The 16,906-nt window shown below is 38.2% G+C and overlaps 1 protein-coding gene across 1 annotated transcript in view; it reads left to right on the plus strand.

The window, feature by feature from the left end:
- Nucleotides 1–16,906, plus strand: part of LOC107555673 (ephrin type-B receptor 2-like) — a 181,125-nt gene that overhangs the window by 123,116 nt on the left and 41,103 nt on the right. The window contains exon 4 of the mRNA XM_016238545.1: nucleotides 14,806–14,961. Within this exon, the coding sequence (XP_016094031.1) occupies nucleotides 14,806–14,961 (156 nt within the window). The remainder of the gene's footprint in view (nucleotides 1–14,805; nucleotides 14,962–16,906) is intronic.

Consider the following 16,906-nt stretch of genomic DNA (forward strand, 5'->3'; position numbering starts at 1 on the left):
CTGTCTGTCTGTCTGTCTGTCTGTCTGTCTATCTATCTATCTATCTATCTATATATCTATCTATCTATCTATCTATCTATCTATCTATCTATCTAATCTGTCAGTCTGTCTGTCTATATCTGTCTGTCTGTCTATGTATGTATGTATGTATGTATGTATGTCTGTCTGTCTGTCTGTCTGTCTATCTATCTATGTCTGCCTATCTCTGTCTGTCTGTCTGTCTGTCTATCTATCTATTTCTGTCTGTCTATCTATCTATCATTTATTGTTCTGTTGTTCTTTCAAGCATTTGTCGTTCTATTAATTTATTTAAATTGTTATGTGAAAAAGGATCTCCATTAAATCATCGTCTTCAGGATAGAATTAATGCTACAATAATATTCTTTTGGTACCAACTTTGCTGTATTTCTGCGCAAATAAACTAATGGAACTAGACTAATGGACTTAGACTCTAATTGATTTAGCTGTAGATGATATTGCTATATAAAAACATTTGTACAGTACATATGTTATGCATAGGGTTCCACGTGTCTGGAGGCATTATGCAGCTGTTGTTATTGCAGATTGAACAGATAATAGGTCAGACTCCCTGAAGGCTCATTAAACTTTTGGTCAGAACTGATATAATCTTATATAAATACCCTCCTGGGATTTGTAAAAGAAACAAGACAGGAATCAAATGAACACTGCTAGACTTGTTCCCTATTTTATTTGCGTGCGTGGGTACGTCTGAGCGCATCCACGTTTATGTCTGTATGAAGGGATCGCAACAGGATTGGACACCAGCTGCTCTCCCTAGATCCTCTGCCCCACAGCAATCCCCTCCTTTTCCTCTCCTGCTGTCCGCTCTGACAGGGAACACACAGCTCCTTTATGCCACTTGCCCATCATTTCACACCCCACCTTGAGGCCGCCACTGTCACTGGACGCTGCACAGACAGTCTCTGTCAATTAGACACTGCATCTGCCGGGCAACAATAGAGCCCTCTCGTTTCCTGTCTGTCTCACTGCCTGTCGCTCTCTCTTTGACTCTCTCAATTTCCTGAACTGAACTCTCTCTCTTTCATTTCTGCTTCTCATCAAGTGCCGACTCCCCACTTTGCAGCTATTATTTACCCAAGGAACAAACTGCCGTCCTTTTAGCGGAAGACTTATTTGTATTTGTATTGATTTTTTCTATGTGTGGCTGAGTTTAAAGCATTAAGGTGAAAAGCATTGCAATGGCATAATTTCAAAAACACCTCCCATTCTTTCAGAGAAAAACCATCTTGCCAAGCAGCGATGCAAAGCTGCGTTTAGGAAAACTAGGCCCATTTCCATTAGCCTGACTGATTCCCTTTGTTTGCCTTCACACTACTTCCTTTTTTTCAGAACTACACCTCTTCTTCCTCCAATCTTATTTTGATTCTGTTGTAAAGACACCTTGGTTTCCAGCGAAGAGAGCCCTCCCCCTTCTCCTTCCGCCCCTCCTGAAAGAGGCATCTCACGCCTTTGACCAGAACATTGGATGCATGCACAACCATGGAGGGCCCTGCATGGCAACGGCTGTGGTTGCCCTGGCAACTTCCCCGTCCTTGAGGAAAGGGCACGTTTGGAGTTTTAGGGCCAAGGTTCTGACAGGCGCAGTCAAAACTCATAAAGAGTCCTGACGCATCAATCCAGCTATTATAAACATTCAGACCCAAAATAGCATGATTCATCTGCTTGTTTATCATCCTTATAAGGGGCTTGGCCTTTGTGCCTATGGCTACAGTGGACTACTGCATCATGTTGAATTGCTTGTTGTATTTTTAGTAGTTAGACACAAATAAGCCATGTCATCTTGCAGCAGTGGGCGTGGCCTATTGTAACCTGTTACCAAGGGCACGGGGTAGGGGGGATAGACCCACAAAGGTGGACAAAGATCTTGAAAAATGAGACCACTTTAGTCATCACGTCTTTCATTTTCCCTCCTGAGAGGAAAGGAGAGGACAGGCGAAGAAAGAACCCACTCCAATTACAAATTGTCATAACATTGCCAACACAATAGCCGCATCCGTTGACCAGATCAGTGTGTCAGGTGAAGCCATGTCATAGCAATAGACGATGAAAGGTGCCTTATGCAATGATTGTTTAGTTTGACCTTCTTTAAGATGATCGCAAGTGTGAGGCTGCTGTAAATGTGATCAGTTCAGCATTTTCAGTAACTGAAAACATAATTAAATTAGCCAAGGGTCTGGTTGATGTGGAAAACTGTGCTGTGATTGACAATCCATCTTTAATGGAGATAAATGTGACTTGACTTTGCCCCTCCCCAACCATCTGCAACAGACTCCAGAGGAGGAGGCAGTGCAAAATAAGTGCGTGTGTGTGGCAGTGTGGGGATTTTTTCGTCTACCTTAAGTGACACCTTTCCTGTGAACTCTGTCAAGCAATCCGCCTGGATGAAATGAATCAAATGATACTTGTCTGTCTCTTTCTTAGCGGCCTTTTCAGATTCCTATAATTTAGACTGCTGTGGATGGGGAGGAATTTGTGCTCCAGATATAGTTTAGAAATCCATTTCTTTCACTCAGTGTGTTTTCCTTTTTCAAACGTATGGATGTTTGTGATCTGATGATTGCCAGAATCCATCTTCCACTCTAAAATACTAATTTGCCCATTGCCATTTTTTCAAATTACGGACAACAAACAAAGGAGCTAAGAGAGTGGGCCATTATCAGATGTCCTGTTTCTCTCTGTCATTACGGTAAAGGCCTATAATGCAGCTGAGGCAGCATTTCTGCTGTGTCCTCCTGCCCTCTTTGTCCTTTTACCTACTAAACAGACATTTCTTTGGCCAACGTGTTACATGGATCTATGTTTAGAATGTCATTCTGTAAACCAGTGTCTTTTCCATCTATTTATATTCTACATCTATTTATATTATGTTTATTAACAAATAGATAAAGTTGGCAACTGCAATTTATTATTAGTTTTTTGTTTTTACACATGTCTGTGTGGGCATCCGTTCTGTAGACTGAAAAACAGACAAACCCATACACAATACAGTAGGTTGTCCGTTCTGATCTATTCTAATTACAACACGCATCTTCTCACTTAAGCCATCTGCATTTTTTCCCCTTTCCTCTCTGGACACATTTATTGACTGCAACATGTGGGGACCATGCATTGATCTAAAATGTGAGGCATGCATGTTAGACGAATGCATACATATGCCCGCACACTCAAATGCACATTCCAGCTGTTGCAAGCGCTCCACAGAGCTCTTTTCCCAGGTGCCACACACATTTCCCTGTAATCTCTCTCCACACACACTCCAGCGGTGCTCTTAATTTGTGGCGGTGGCGCCTGCTGGGCAGATTTGGGCTACAGATCCTGTCTGAAGACAGCTCTAACAACTGCAGAGGGGCTGAGATGGACACACAAACTGGGATGTATCGCCTAATTTCTGATGAGAAGTTTGCACGTGTATGTCAGAATGCCACGCAAATTAGAGTATTCGAACTTCTGAAAGCCTCTAGCAGCTATGAGCTTGGGTTTATGAGTCACAGGCATGTGTTTATATATCCAGACATACAAAGTTTTTTTTTCCCTCAGCTCCTGTGGTCTCATGGGATAGCAAAGTATCCATTGGTTACACACTTTAGAGAACTTCATTGTTTTCTTGTTTGCTGGAAGCAAACTGGTCTTTGCAGGAAGCAGAAAAGTATGCATATTCGGATGCAAATATGTCACATCATGTCTACGTCAAAAGACGGTAGCTAACACATAACTTGATTTGTGAAATTCTGCAGCAGTCTTTCAGTCAGAATAGATCAGCAATGCAATTGAATGTAAAAGAAAACCTGGTTGTGATGGATAGAAGTTGCAGTATTTTTGTCTTTAAGCCTTAGGTCATATAATATTCATAACCCATATTTATTCATAATATTCCACAGTTGTTTTTAATCCACTTTAAATTGAAAAGACTTTTCAAAGTTTCATACTGAATGGGCTGTACTTGATTTTGTTCATGTCAAATTAAATATTGTGTCTATTCTGTCCTTACTGTGGCAAGACAGCCTAGCATATGGCACTGCTTAACCTATGTCTAACTCTACCCTTTTTGTGTTACCAGTTACTTTGACTGATGCTGCTGACAGAGTCAGAGTTGACATTGAGAGACCTTGAGAAGATCATTGATGCTCTCCTTTATTCCCTGGACCACAGCCTGGTCCCTCACTAACAGGCTGGGCAAACATGTTTCTGGGATGCTAATTGCATCAGACAAAAAGACCTAGAGAGGGAAATAAATGTGTAATTAATGCCTGTGTGGTGGGGTGAGGCGAATGCCAGTTGTCTAATTGCTTTCACACAGTCTTGATTGAATTAGCTGGTCAGGCTTGAGCCTTTATTGAATTCCAAGACCCACTGATGCTTTTCCGAACTGAGCTCGTTATCTAACTCTCTCTCTTTCTCACTCTTGAGGAGATGGTGAATGCTGAACTTTATTACCTTTTAGTCTGTAGATCATCACTAGGCCAGGTAATTACTACCAGTAATTACTAACTAGTAATAACTTACTTAAATCTTAAAGCAGAATTCAAAAGACCGATCTTACATGTTCATATTACACATCATTTGTGCATGTTCATATATTAAATATTTTGATCATGTTCTAAGCTATTAGTAAAAGTAGAATCATTTTAGTACTGTTTGTTGTTAGTAATTTCTACTAGTATCCAACTATATTAAGAGGCAAATTACTGTCTGCACGTCCATTTATTGTTATTTCATCATTTTGCATATTGTTGAATATCCTCAATCATTAAAGACCGCAGACTATTGTTGCTAGGGATGCACAATATTAAAATTATGGCCAATACGATAAGCTCAAAATGATTTTCATGTAACAGGTGATAATGGATAAATCAGAGATACTAAAACTTTTCACTGTTTTGTCTAAATAAATTAATAACATTAAAATCAATTATTTTAAATGCAAGAAGTGAATTTAGGCATCACAACATTAAAATGTACAGTATTAAATTTAAAACAAGAATCGTATAAGCATTAGATGACAGCAAAGGTCATTTAAATAGAAAAATAGAGGAAATTTGCATGCACAATTAAATATTTGTATCATTGATATTGGATACATTTAAAATTGTAAATAATTTTATATATACATTTTATATATAAAATGTATATATACTGTCAAGCACACTTTCCTTTTAATGTCACATTATTTTTTGAAAAATACATTGAGAGGGGCAGGTTTCTAAGCACCACCAGTTCATTTGAAATGGATGTAAAGGTTTGATTATATATAAAGCTGCTCTAAAGCACAGTTAGATGATGTGTAACAAACACATAACCCATCTGTTTCACACACTGCTCCCTTTGGTCACAATAGGACTTCCCCCCTCCATACAGAAAACCCCTCAGACTCTGCCCCATTTTCCTGCTTTCAGCACATTTTTTGCTGTGCAAACAAAACTGAGCATCTCTTGGTTCTTCACTTTTCTGTTTTTCTTTTTCATGCATCTCTCTTCACACACACACACACACACACACACACACACACACACACACACACCTCTGTCCCAGGTCTCTCTTTAATGTAGCTTTCATTAAATGTATTACTTTCGAGCCAGCTATTCATTGGCTGAATAGACAGGCAGCATAAAAAAGGGAGGGGAGTTTTTCACTACTACAGTCACCCCAGACAAAGAAGACTTTTTGTTCTGTTGGGAAAAGAAAGGACATCTGACTCTGTGAATGGGTTGAGGTACACAAATGTTCATTGCATATGCACATGAGTGACCAGGTTGTGTTTTTTCTAAACAACTGTAGCGTCTGGAACACTCCAACACACAATATATATTTTGTTAGCTAGATTTCAGTGACTTTAGCTGGATTAGACAGTGCTGTAGAGAATCCCGCATAACGCCCAGTCAGCCATGATGGAAATGTCAGCCTAAGAAGCTTTGCCGTTGTTTGTACTGCTGGCTCCTGAAGTGGACGCAGCTGGAGGAGCCATATCCGCCGATACATGTACACACACATTCCTGCTCCACTACCAACCGGCCCCAACACACATGCGTTTACGCCTCTTTCTTTAGCACCTACGTAAATCAGGCTGGATGAAAATGCTCTGGCAATCTTTGAAATCACCAGTGAATTACCTGTAATAAAACATGACTAGCGTTCTGGCACCCGAGCAAACATTCACAATGGGATTTCCCTCGCACAGCCCACTAAGCCTGACATTATGCCACTGCTACCTTTTCCTCGGTCTGCACGTGTTATTAGAGGCAATAAACACAAGCAAGGCAACGTTTGAAAGAGCACCAGGCGGTTTGCGTTCTCTGCTTCTCACCGTAGTCACTGAAATGCGACAACTAAGTTCTCGACGACAGGTCTTGAACCTCTTTGATGTGATCTGGATTAGATTGACAGTTTATGGGGGTTTCTTTAACTCTGCACACTTTTGAGCCTTATGGACTTTTATACAGGGTTCCTATGCAGTTTGGAAAAGTATGGAATTTGATTTGAGTAATTTCGAGGTCTGGAAAAGTATGAAAAAAAAGCAGAGTGAGGGAAAATATGTGCATTTCCAGACTTTTGCCACTATTTAGTTTTCTGTAATAGAAAATTAAGAATTTAATGAAAATAAATTTATCATACAAGAAGTGTGTTTTCATGGTGGCTGTTTAGGGATTTTTCAGTGATTGTCAAACATGACTAAATGAATTCAAGGTGCACTTTTTCATTATGCAAAAATGCAGGTTATAAGCATTTTGATATTAGAGGTACTACCCTAAGGAAAGCAATTTTGAGCAAGTAGATCTCTATTAATTCATGTGCATCCATGCTTTTGTTTTCTTCATAGTAAGATTGTGGCAGTGACAAAAAACTAACTAAATAGGTTATAGTATATATAACTGTAATGTGTGTAACGAATCAGCTCATGAGGAAATATGAATAATTAACCATAACTAGTTATAATTAATTATTTATATTTTAGATCCGCTGTAGATATTTAGCTGACCTCTCAGGGTCAACTGTCTTGTCAATTCTAAGAACGTTAATTTCCTGGTTAAGGGAAATAACTTTCTTACTGTACAATTCTACAAAAGCTTGTAGCATAAATCTGCATGATTAAGTGACTCCAGTTATAAGCAAATAATGAACCACGTCAAGTGTGATACAAGTAAGGTTTTATTAACTACATAAACACTTAAACTAGTCTAACATACTCATACACACACACACACACATACAGTTGGTATAGGAAAGGGTTAAAGCTTAACTCAGTACAGAAAAGAGACATAAGGAATGAAATTTATGGAACCATTTGCATATTCAGCAGATCTACACCTGAGGGAAATGTCAGATTCTTAGTTCAAACACACCTTCGTAAAAAGGAGTAACTGATACTTAATGTATCAATTAATAAGACTAAGTTTGATTAAGAAGGCAAATTCATAGATACTAAGCAAGGTAGGATTACATATAGTGAAAGGATGACAGGAGTGTGTTTCGATTATAAGCCTGCATCACAGTATACAATTTCAAAGACAAAATACCCGATGACAATAATATACCCAATGACCTGAAGGATCATGTGTGTTCATTCAAAGAAAGGTTTTCCTATTAATTAATTAGCAAAGAAAAGTCTTTCCCTTGTGGATTTTCCTTATGGGCAAGGAAGCGATTTTCTTCACCTAAATTCCAGGAGGTCGTAAATCTATCGGGTGTCAGCATTGCTATGGAACCAGGGGCCTGTTCAGCTTCCTGGGGTGTTACAGAGTATTTGTTAAATCTAGCTAACAAAATATATATTGTGTGTTTGAGTGGTCCAGACGCTACATGTGTAAGCATGCTAAAAATTCCAGTGTGCATGTGAATGGTTTCTCGAGGGCACAAAAAAGTTCCTTGTGTGCATGCAAAAGTCTGTATTTTTTATTTTAATGGGCTCTGTGTTGTCAAATATTTACAGATGACTGTAATACAGTATATACCAAATATAAAGCTTAAAATAATACTTTATGAACCATTTATATTAAACATGGTCTGAAAATCTACTGAGAGGTTTGGAAATTTGAGTTTGGAAAATAATGGAATTTTGAAAAATGTGTAGGAACCCTGATTATAAAATAAACTTAAACTTGTTAGTTGCCCATTAGGTGAGCTGATAGCTTCCGCAGTCTTCGGCCATGCTAAGTTGTTTTTCCCAAAGCAGGCTTTCCTTTCAAAATGGCACGCTGGCTGCTGCTGTTGCATGACATCATCACGCAAAGAAACCATCCAATGTCATTGGTCACGCATCTTGACCAATAAAATGGCTTCAATCCCACTCCTGCCACACCCCCGGTTCTGCTCTCTCGCATCTGCATTTACAAGTGCTCAAGTGAGTTTTGCTACAGGAATATCGTGAAAGGAGTCGCAAAAGATCTGAGAGGCTGTTATTATATTTTTATTTTATATTTTATATCTGTGCCAATAGCCTTGTTGGTCTTGGTTAGTGCATCAACATATAGCGCAACTGTGCTCATGGAGACCCGAGTTCGATTCCCGCCTCGTGGTCCTTTGTCTATCCTGCTCTCCTCTCTCCACCCAACGCTTTCCTGTCAACTCTCCACTGTCCTCTCACAGTAAAGACATAAAAGCCCATAAATATAAATAGATAAATTTAAAAAAAAGTAAATATGTTTTACACATTTGTGTCTGCCATTTTGTTTATGTGAATGCCATTTTACACATTTGTAACTATTAATCTGCAACTTCGAATTCAAAACATGGGTGTTTTGATTATTGTCCATGTGTGCAAATCGAAAGATTCAGCTTTTCACATCAGAGCTGTGAGTACAAATACAAATATTAATATGGCAAGTTCTCACATTCAAATTAACAAGCTCTTGAGTTTTGCTGCTGTTTTACCTTCATACTAAATCAGCATTTTAGAATGGGTGTCATGTGACAGTGAAGACTGGAGTAATGGCTGCTTCAGCTTTATCACAGGAATAAATAACATTTTAAAATAAATTAAAATAGAAAAATAATTTTAAAATGTGATAGTGTTTCACAATATCACTGTTTTAATTTTGAACATCAGAATAATTCCCTCTAGCGTCTGGTGGAAATGAAAGGTGGTGGAAATACCATTGTAAGTAAAATAAAATAGTTTGGTGTTGTGGAAATGACATAGTGCCCAGTTTTGAAGAAACATATATCTGGTCACCAGCATAAGTTGCCAAGATGCTGGTGTCACCACCAGCCTTCTTCTCTAGCTTAACTATAAATACTAAGTCAACCAGCTTAAAGAACATGCTGGTCAGCTTGGCCCTTATGGACTTGCTGTTGTAAATTAATGCTGTAAATAAGCTAATTTTTTCAGCAAGACAAGTATTTCGAAATGACTTCATCTCTTCCTCATTATAGAACCAGATTAATCACTTCAGTCAAATAGAGACCAAAGGGTCCGGCATGTCTCAAAAGTGTCCTTATTTGTTATTTTCTATACAAACATTTCAAATTTGCGCAAAAAAAAAAGCAGCTGTATTTTTTTCCATGCCAAGCTTGCAAGAGAAACATTGTGATCAAACAACATGACAGTTTCTAATCTGGATGTGAGCTGTATCAAAGCACTGATGTGCTCTTTAATCAGGCTTTCTATCGTCCCTGGGGCTACAGCTGACACTTTTTCTCTTCATCCTCAAATTGCATTCCTCCATACAGGGTAGGTCTGCAAGCTAAGTTGTATGCTTCAACAGCCGTGTTCAGCACAGTCCCCACGATTTCAGCACGGCTGATTATTTCCATTGGTTGGATGGAATCATCTGGAAGCAAGTATGGAGACATGCAAGGTCATGCCCAGACAGCAAGTGGTGGAGTCAGGCACAGATACTCGATTCCTTCGTCAGTGTGGCATAGGCTAACCCTCTCTAGGATACTGGCAGAGTTTGAAGAGGGAGGCTCGGACCCTCTCAGAATTTTTTTTTTTTAGGGAAGGTGTGCAATTTTCCTTTCAGCACTAGTTAGGGTATGTCAACCTACAAGATCAGGTGTTAAGACAACTGTTAATAGATCAATGACGATAAAAAATAAATCTTTTAAAAATGTTCTCTTGTTTAAAACACATGCTAATTTATTAGAAATGTACACTTTTTATATGTTAGTTTATTTTTTTTACATACCATTTTCAAGAAAGGTCTAATTTTGTTCCCACAAGTTTCTGTATTTTAATAAATGTCATGAATGATTAGATCTTAACATGAAGTTTGTGGGGAGTCAGACCACATGATATTGTGCAACCTGAATTAACCATCTCATAAAAAGGTCATATTATCTGACATTTTGAGATACGTATTGGTCTTTGCACATAGTCATGAGGGTCTACAGGAGTCCTTTCTATTATATTTTATATTTTGCTTTTTCTGCAAGTTGGTTGGACCACATGACTTTTATTTTGCTAACAGAAGTTGTGTTTGTTTTTTTTTTCTTCTAGATATTAATATGAAGGGAAGCAGTTTTGTTAGAATATTTTTTAAAGAAATAATATAATAAGTTTTCTTTTCAATAATCAGATTTTTATATCAAGGCAGTATCACCCTTTTTTATCTTATGCCCCCCAGAAATATAATAAAATGAATTTGATTCAGAAATTGACATGCTCATGCTCATCATAGAAGAGAAGTATTCAAGTCATTGTTATGTATGAATTGAATTTTTATTGTATTTTGAATAAATTAATAGGACAAAGGCTAATTTATTTTAAGCACTCTTGCTACAGTTTCCCCCTATCTTCCTGTTTTCTTTCTCTTTGATCTCAGTCCATTTGGGTCCAGTCTGTTTTCCATTGCTGTTTTTGATTACCTTTCTATCCGAGTTTCATCCTAAATCCTGAAGCTTTGCAGTTGTGCTTGTCTCTGTGACTCCAATGACACTTTCTCCGAACACACAAGCATCATATTTCACTTTACATATGGCTATAAATATATATTTGCCATAAATCATTTGAAAAGAAAAACATGTCAAATCTAATATTAAACTGAGGTGCTCTTTTGCTTTCACATCGAGCATTTGTTCCACCAGTCCATTTCTAAACGTTTATTATATTCTTGTTCACTTGGGATTCTGGGATATTTAGCCATGATTTTGTACTTTGTGTGTGTGTGTGTGTGTGTGTTGGGAATCTGGGCTGTCGGTTTCCTGGTGGAGGCTTATAGAAACCTGTCTGCTGGATTTGGTAAAGACTAAGTTTGCTTAAACTCTTAAGAGGGAGAAAGTGCGTGGGTGTTTTGGAATAAGAAAAAGAGTGCGGATGTGTTGAGTGCAAAGAGGGAATGTAAAAACGTGTATTTGTGTGTCCATGTATGGCAGTCTAAAGTGTTCCTGGATGCTGAGCCGGTCCTGTGGTTTTCCAGGGTGTTGAAATGGGATCGAGAAAGATGGTCTGGGGTGAGCAGGTGAGGGTAAATGGGGAATAGCACCCTTTCTGTCTGAAACATTTCACTGAAATAACAGACCTCCATTTAATGACCACTGGGCACTAGTTAACCTCTGCCCCTGTAGTTGAGCTGCAAGAATGCGATCTCACCGCCTCAGCAGATGTACAGTCCGGCTTATTTGTGCGTGTTTAAGAGCACGGCTGAACCCTGACTGGAGTTGATTTCTCCAAATAAACCTGTCGACAGACATTTTCCTTGGCCAGTCTGCTGCGCAAATCCTTGCTATGATTGCCAGCTTAGACTATGGAGGCCGAGCGTCTGCGCTTTATTGTTTTTTAGCTCCCCTAAAATGGTTTAGATATTGAAGGTGTGTTGAAATCGTTTGCAATCGTTTGCAATGGCAGCAAGGTCGCACATTAGGAATGGGGTGACAGGGTTTTTCAAACTTGGCGAGCCAAACGGCCTTCCCTTCCAGAAGTGTGTGGATGTGGGACATCGCTGGCTGTGGTCTTTTTCTCTGCTGCTCAGGGTTGAGTTAGTGTAGAGTGTAAGGGAAACAGGTAAATTTAGCTAAAAGGGAATCATTTAAGATTTTAAAGGGAATTTTTACGGCTGATCACTGAGACGGCCAGCGATTCATTGAACTTTGAAATGGTGTATAACATCAATTCTGCAATGGATATTAATATCCAAAGTATAGTGAAAACACTATTTATCAGCACAGTAACAAGATCGGCAGTTTAAGACATTAACTTGTAAGCGCAAAACACAAGATACTTCTCTTTTCAATATAAATAAGGCTTTATTGGATAAATCTAAGACATATATACTAATCTAACACACGTATTCACACAAGTTGTAGAAAGAGAGAAAGTGAGGAAATTAGTTTAAGAGAATGAAAATGTGAAATCCCAAGTTTACAGCAATATGTGCAATTGCATAGCCCTAAACAACCATCAATCACTTAATTAACCCTCGCATTGAGTTCCTCGATGAGGTTAAAATTTATATTAAATGCACCAGTTCAGCTAGAATCTGGAGGTACTTGCTTGCCTGTGAAAGGGGTTCCCTTCCTTGTCTGGTTGCCGAAAGGGGTTTCCCGAGGTTGCTGATTGGCTGGAAGTTCAGTCTTGAGAAGCCAGTGGTTGGGCGTTGGCTGACGACTGATTTGATGGCGTCCTGAGTATTTAAACTGGGCTGTTGGACACATCCCAAATGGTGTTTTGACCAATTAGACGCTGTCTTTGCTGGGGTTGTTGTATATTTATCCTCTCAATTCATAAATCAAAATGTTATCTCATCAGGTACATGGTCCGAGTTTTTCCTGCTCTTGCAGAGTAAAATTTTGGACATGATTTCTATAACAAGAATATGATACATTTGACAAATAATTGATTGGAAGAAACGTTTCAAGCAGGAAGATTCAAACACACACATACTAAACATGAATATGAACCCTTAAGCTATTCAATAGTTATTCAAAATACATACACAATAAATGATTAAGATCTTATATTCACACATGTGGGTTACATACATAATATGGAGTTATGAATAGAAAGGATTAGTTGCTCACAAGTCCTTTTAGTGTCATTTAGGTGCATGGAAAGGCAGTTTCTGTGCCATTCTGTGGATGAGGACATATTCTGTGAAGACCAGAGGTGAAGAGGTCTCTCATAAGGAATTTCAGTCTGTTCTCTGTCGTCGAGGTGGGGGAAGTCAATCCAAAGAGCTCGTGATCGTCACTGGTTTACGTGTGATGGTCATGCTGTGCATCTCTGACCATTTAATCTTGATTACTTGCCCCCAAAATTGACAATCTCCTTGGAATTGTCAATAAGTGTTCTTTTGTTTAAATGCTGTGAGCTACTCAAAGCTGCTAGTTGGTTCAGGCTTGATCATCCCTCGCCAGGATCTGATTTACGAACATCCTGTGTCTTGGGCCTCTGTGGAATTCGGCTCCTCGTGTTTCAACTGTTCTTTATCAAATCTTAAATTGTCTGATTCGGTCTGATACCCTACAAGAGGGACGTACTCCACAGTAATGTACTGATCATCCCGGTCAAGTGTTTGTTCCTCTCACTGGGAAGTGTTTTGTTTGTTTGGTACGGATAAGAAAACTCTCCAGGTCTGAAAGGTCTCCAGGGAATTCTGGCATGTACACATGAAAATATGTGCTCCTGCTCTCTGGTAGAGCAACTGCGATTACAACAGCAAACATGAAAATAGTCATCATGAAATAAAAAATGACCCTGTTTATCTTCTTAATACACAATCCTGGTCTTAAAGGGATAGTTCACCTGAAAATGAAAACTCTGCTGCCTTGGCGTTCCAAACCCATATGACTGACTTTCTTCTGAACATAAAACACATAATTTAGTGAATATCAGCTTGGGTGAATTCAATACAAGGACATAGTGACTTACTTTAATGTCTGGTTAACGTAATAAAGGTTAACAGCAATAGCAGAAAATAATGATTGATTTGAAAAGAAACATTACCATTATGTTGAGATGCTCTCAAGGGTGAACTTGACCTCCACAGTCCAAAGTGTGTGCATTCCACCTCGAACTTGCAATCAGTTCTGGCTTCACGTTGGCTTTGGAGGCTACTTTTCACAATTCAATCAATTCCCTATGGATGAAATCAAGTCCTGCCCTAAATGTTCTCTTTCACTCAAAATGTATGGTTGTAAATGCCATTTCATGTTGATTATAAGACAGTTTCCTTAACAGTTAGATGTGGGTTCTGGGAAAAATAGTAAGACATTTTGCGTGTGTTACCTGGAGGGAACTCTTTTACACATCTGTTCCAGCCAGAACAGATTAAAAAACAGCGCTTGACACTCTACAGGTGCATTGAATTCTGGGAGGGATTCCAGCACCAACCGAAATGTAGGGTGTCACAGGTGAAAAGTACAAGATTCAGCAAAAGGAAAGAAGAAAGGATGAGTTACAGTCAATAAAACATGAAACATACACTCATATGCGTATTTGTACTTGTCTAGAATGTTTCTGGCCCTTTTCTCCATTTATTTCCCCTTTTTACCACCTCTTTTATTTACTGTCTGTATAATATTCCTAGTAATTATAAAAGCCAGGACATCCATGAGCAGGTGACAAGTGGAATGCTCTTAGCGTGTAATGCAAGAGCACAGGGTTTAAATTATTCAGCCCTATATACTGAACATGCTATGTTTACCTGACTATAGTACTTCTTTTTATGTGTGAAATGCTTTAAAGTGTGTTTCAATTTGGCTGCAGTGGCCCATGCTTTCCTTGGTGTTCTCTGGCCCTTGGCAATCATGTAATATTGAAAAGTTCATCATCTTTTCTTCATCTTCTCTTCACTTCTTCTTTTCTCATCACTTTTGCTATCTTTGTTTCAGCATGCCCTTCAGGTTTCTTCAAGACAGCACAAGGTGACGAGAAATGCCTGCAGTGTCCTATCAACAGCCGCACAACCAACAACGGAGCAACCAACTGCGTCTGCCGAAATGGATATTACCGCACAGACTCGGACCCCTTAGAGATGCCCTGTACAAGTGCGTCCTCTCCGCTTTGTCTCAAACTGCATGTAAAACATACTTTCAAACTATATTTTCCAAACTCTCAATGTGACTCATACCTGTAATTTAATCAATACTTGTAATCAATATAATAGTAATAATAATAATAATAATAATTTTATTGCTATGAAAAAAAATATTTCATTTTAAATAGTATTTTTAATCTTTGAGTATGTATCTTGCACAAAATTATTTTTTAATTAATCCCAAATAGATTAAATTATAAATAAATTTACACTAAATAGAAAAAATGAGTTGCAAACGTTAATGGACTGCAGTATTTAACTAAATATTTTTGAAATATTTTATTTAAAAAAAAAAGTGAATCTTTTTGCACATGATTGCACTGAAAAATCCATACAAGCTGATTCACAAAAATGGACAATACATACCTATGCTACATATGACAAAAAGTTAGGAAAGTTTGATTATTGCCTAACCCCTCTGGCTCACTTTCATTGTCATTATCCTTACAGCATAGCCAACAACACACCTCTTTTTCCACCACATGTAAACAGCAGCCTTTTCTGTTTATTCTCACTGACTTGAGATTAGGCAGAAAAAAACAGACCTGTGGCTTTATTATTGAAACAGATGAGACCATGAAGACGAAGAGAGAGCGGCAGAGGCTCCTTATGCTGTTGTGAGCGGCATGTTTTTGTCTCTCCCTGAAAGAGGCAAGGTGGGGGCAGAGAAGAAGGAGAAAGAAAGGGAAGAACAAGACTGCTTCTTTACAAAATCCATTTGCAAAAGCTTGGCCCTGGGAGGAGAGCAGCTGTTGTGAATAAGAGAGCAGTATCACGTCGCAGAGCTAAAGCTCAGTGGGCCTTGGTTTGATTAAAGAGAGGAAACGGCAGCCTTTACCGCCCACTAACCTGGGAATGGGATGTTTAGAAACAGTTGTGCGTGCGACAAAGCTGTAGTTTCAAGACAGAGATGCCTCTTAATGGCTCACAACTGTAAAAAGTAATCAGTTGGGGCATTCCTTTTTGGGGGGCTTTTTTAAAAGGGTAAAAGGCAGTGGGTTGTTTCTTGATTACCTCACATGCCCCTAGAGGAGCACCCAGAGTAATTGGGAGCACATGCCGGCTGAAGATAAACATGGGGTATTGTTAGTTTTAGTTGGGCTGTCAGTCAGAAGGAGATCTTGGAGGTGCGTTTGTTTGGGGTGCTCTTACTCTCCTTCAAACATACTGTGCGTGTGCCTGAGCAAACACAAATGATGTTTACAAACACAGGAAAAGAACGGAAACTATTTGATTAGACCCAAATAAGCCTATGATTTGTGCTATGTTATCATAATTTCAATTAGTATGATGAAAATACATGAGAAAATACGCATGGAAATGCACACAATAAACATTGTTTCATTGTGTTGTTCAGTCCCTTCCAAAGATAAAAACCGAAGTCGACAGAGCCATGGTTTAGTGGTTAGCAAACGTTCTGAACATTTGGGCTGTGTTGGGTGTTCAAATCTGACTGATATTTTAGTTTTCTTGCCTTCATTTATTTATCACTTTAAAGTCCTTTTAATAAAGGTTAGATTTTATATTTATTTATTTTGAAAAGCAGTATCTCAAGTCTAAAAACATTACACAACTACAAAAATACAGAAGAAACAAAACTAAGAAAAAAATACTAATTCCAAATAATTATAAAAAACAAATAAATACAATAAAATATATGTATTAAACAAAAAAACACAATTAATATGATTATTATATAAATAATATAATAATATTATTAAATGTATATACTATTTTTCCCCTTTTAAACATTAAGATAGATGTCAAATCTTTGAGTCATTTACCGGTGGAAACTAATTTTCCTTTCATCAAGGAAAACTTTAGTAGTTTTAAGTAAAAAAAAAAATATATATATATATATATATATATATATATATATATATATATATATATAT

Source organism: Sinocyclocheilus grahami, unplaced genomic scaffold (genome assembly GCF_001515645.1).
Source record: "Sinocyclocheilus grahami isolate Dianchi unplaced genomic scaffold, SAMN03320097.WGS_v1.1 scaffold20.1, whole genome shotgun sequence".
NCBI classification, from domain to species: Eukaryota; Metazoa; Chordata; class Actinopteri; order Cypriniformes; family Cyprinidae; genus Sinocyclocheilus; species Sinocyclocheilus grahami.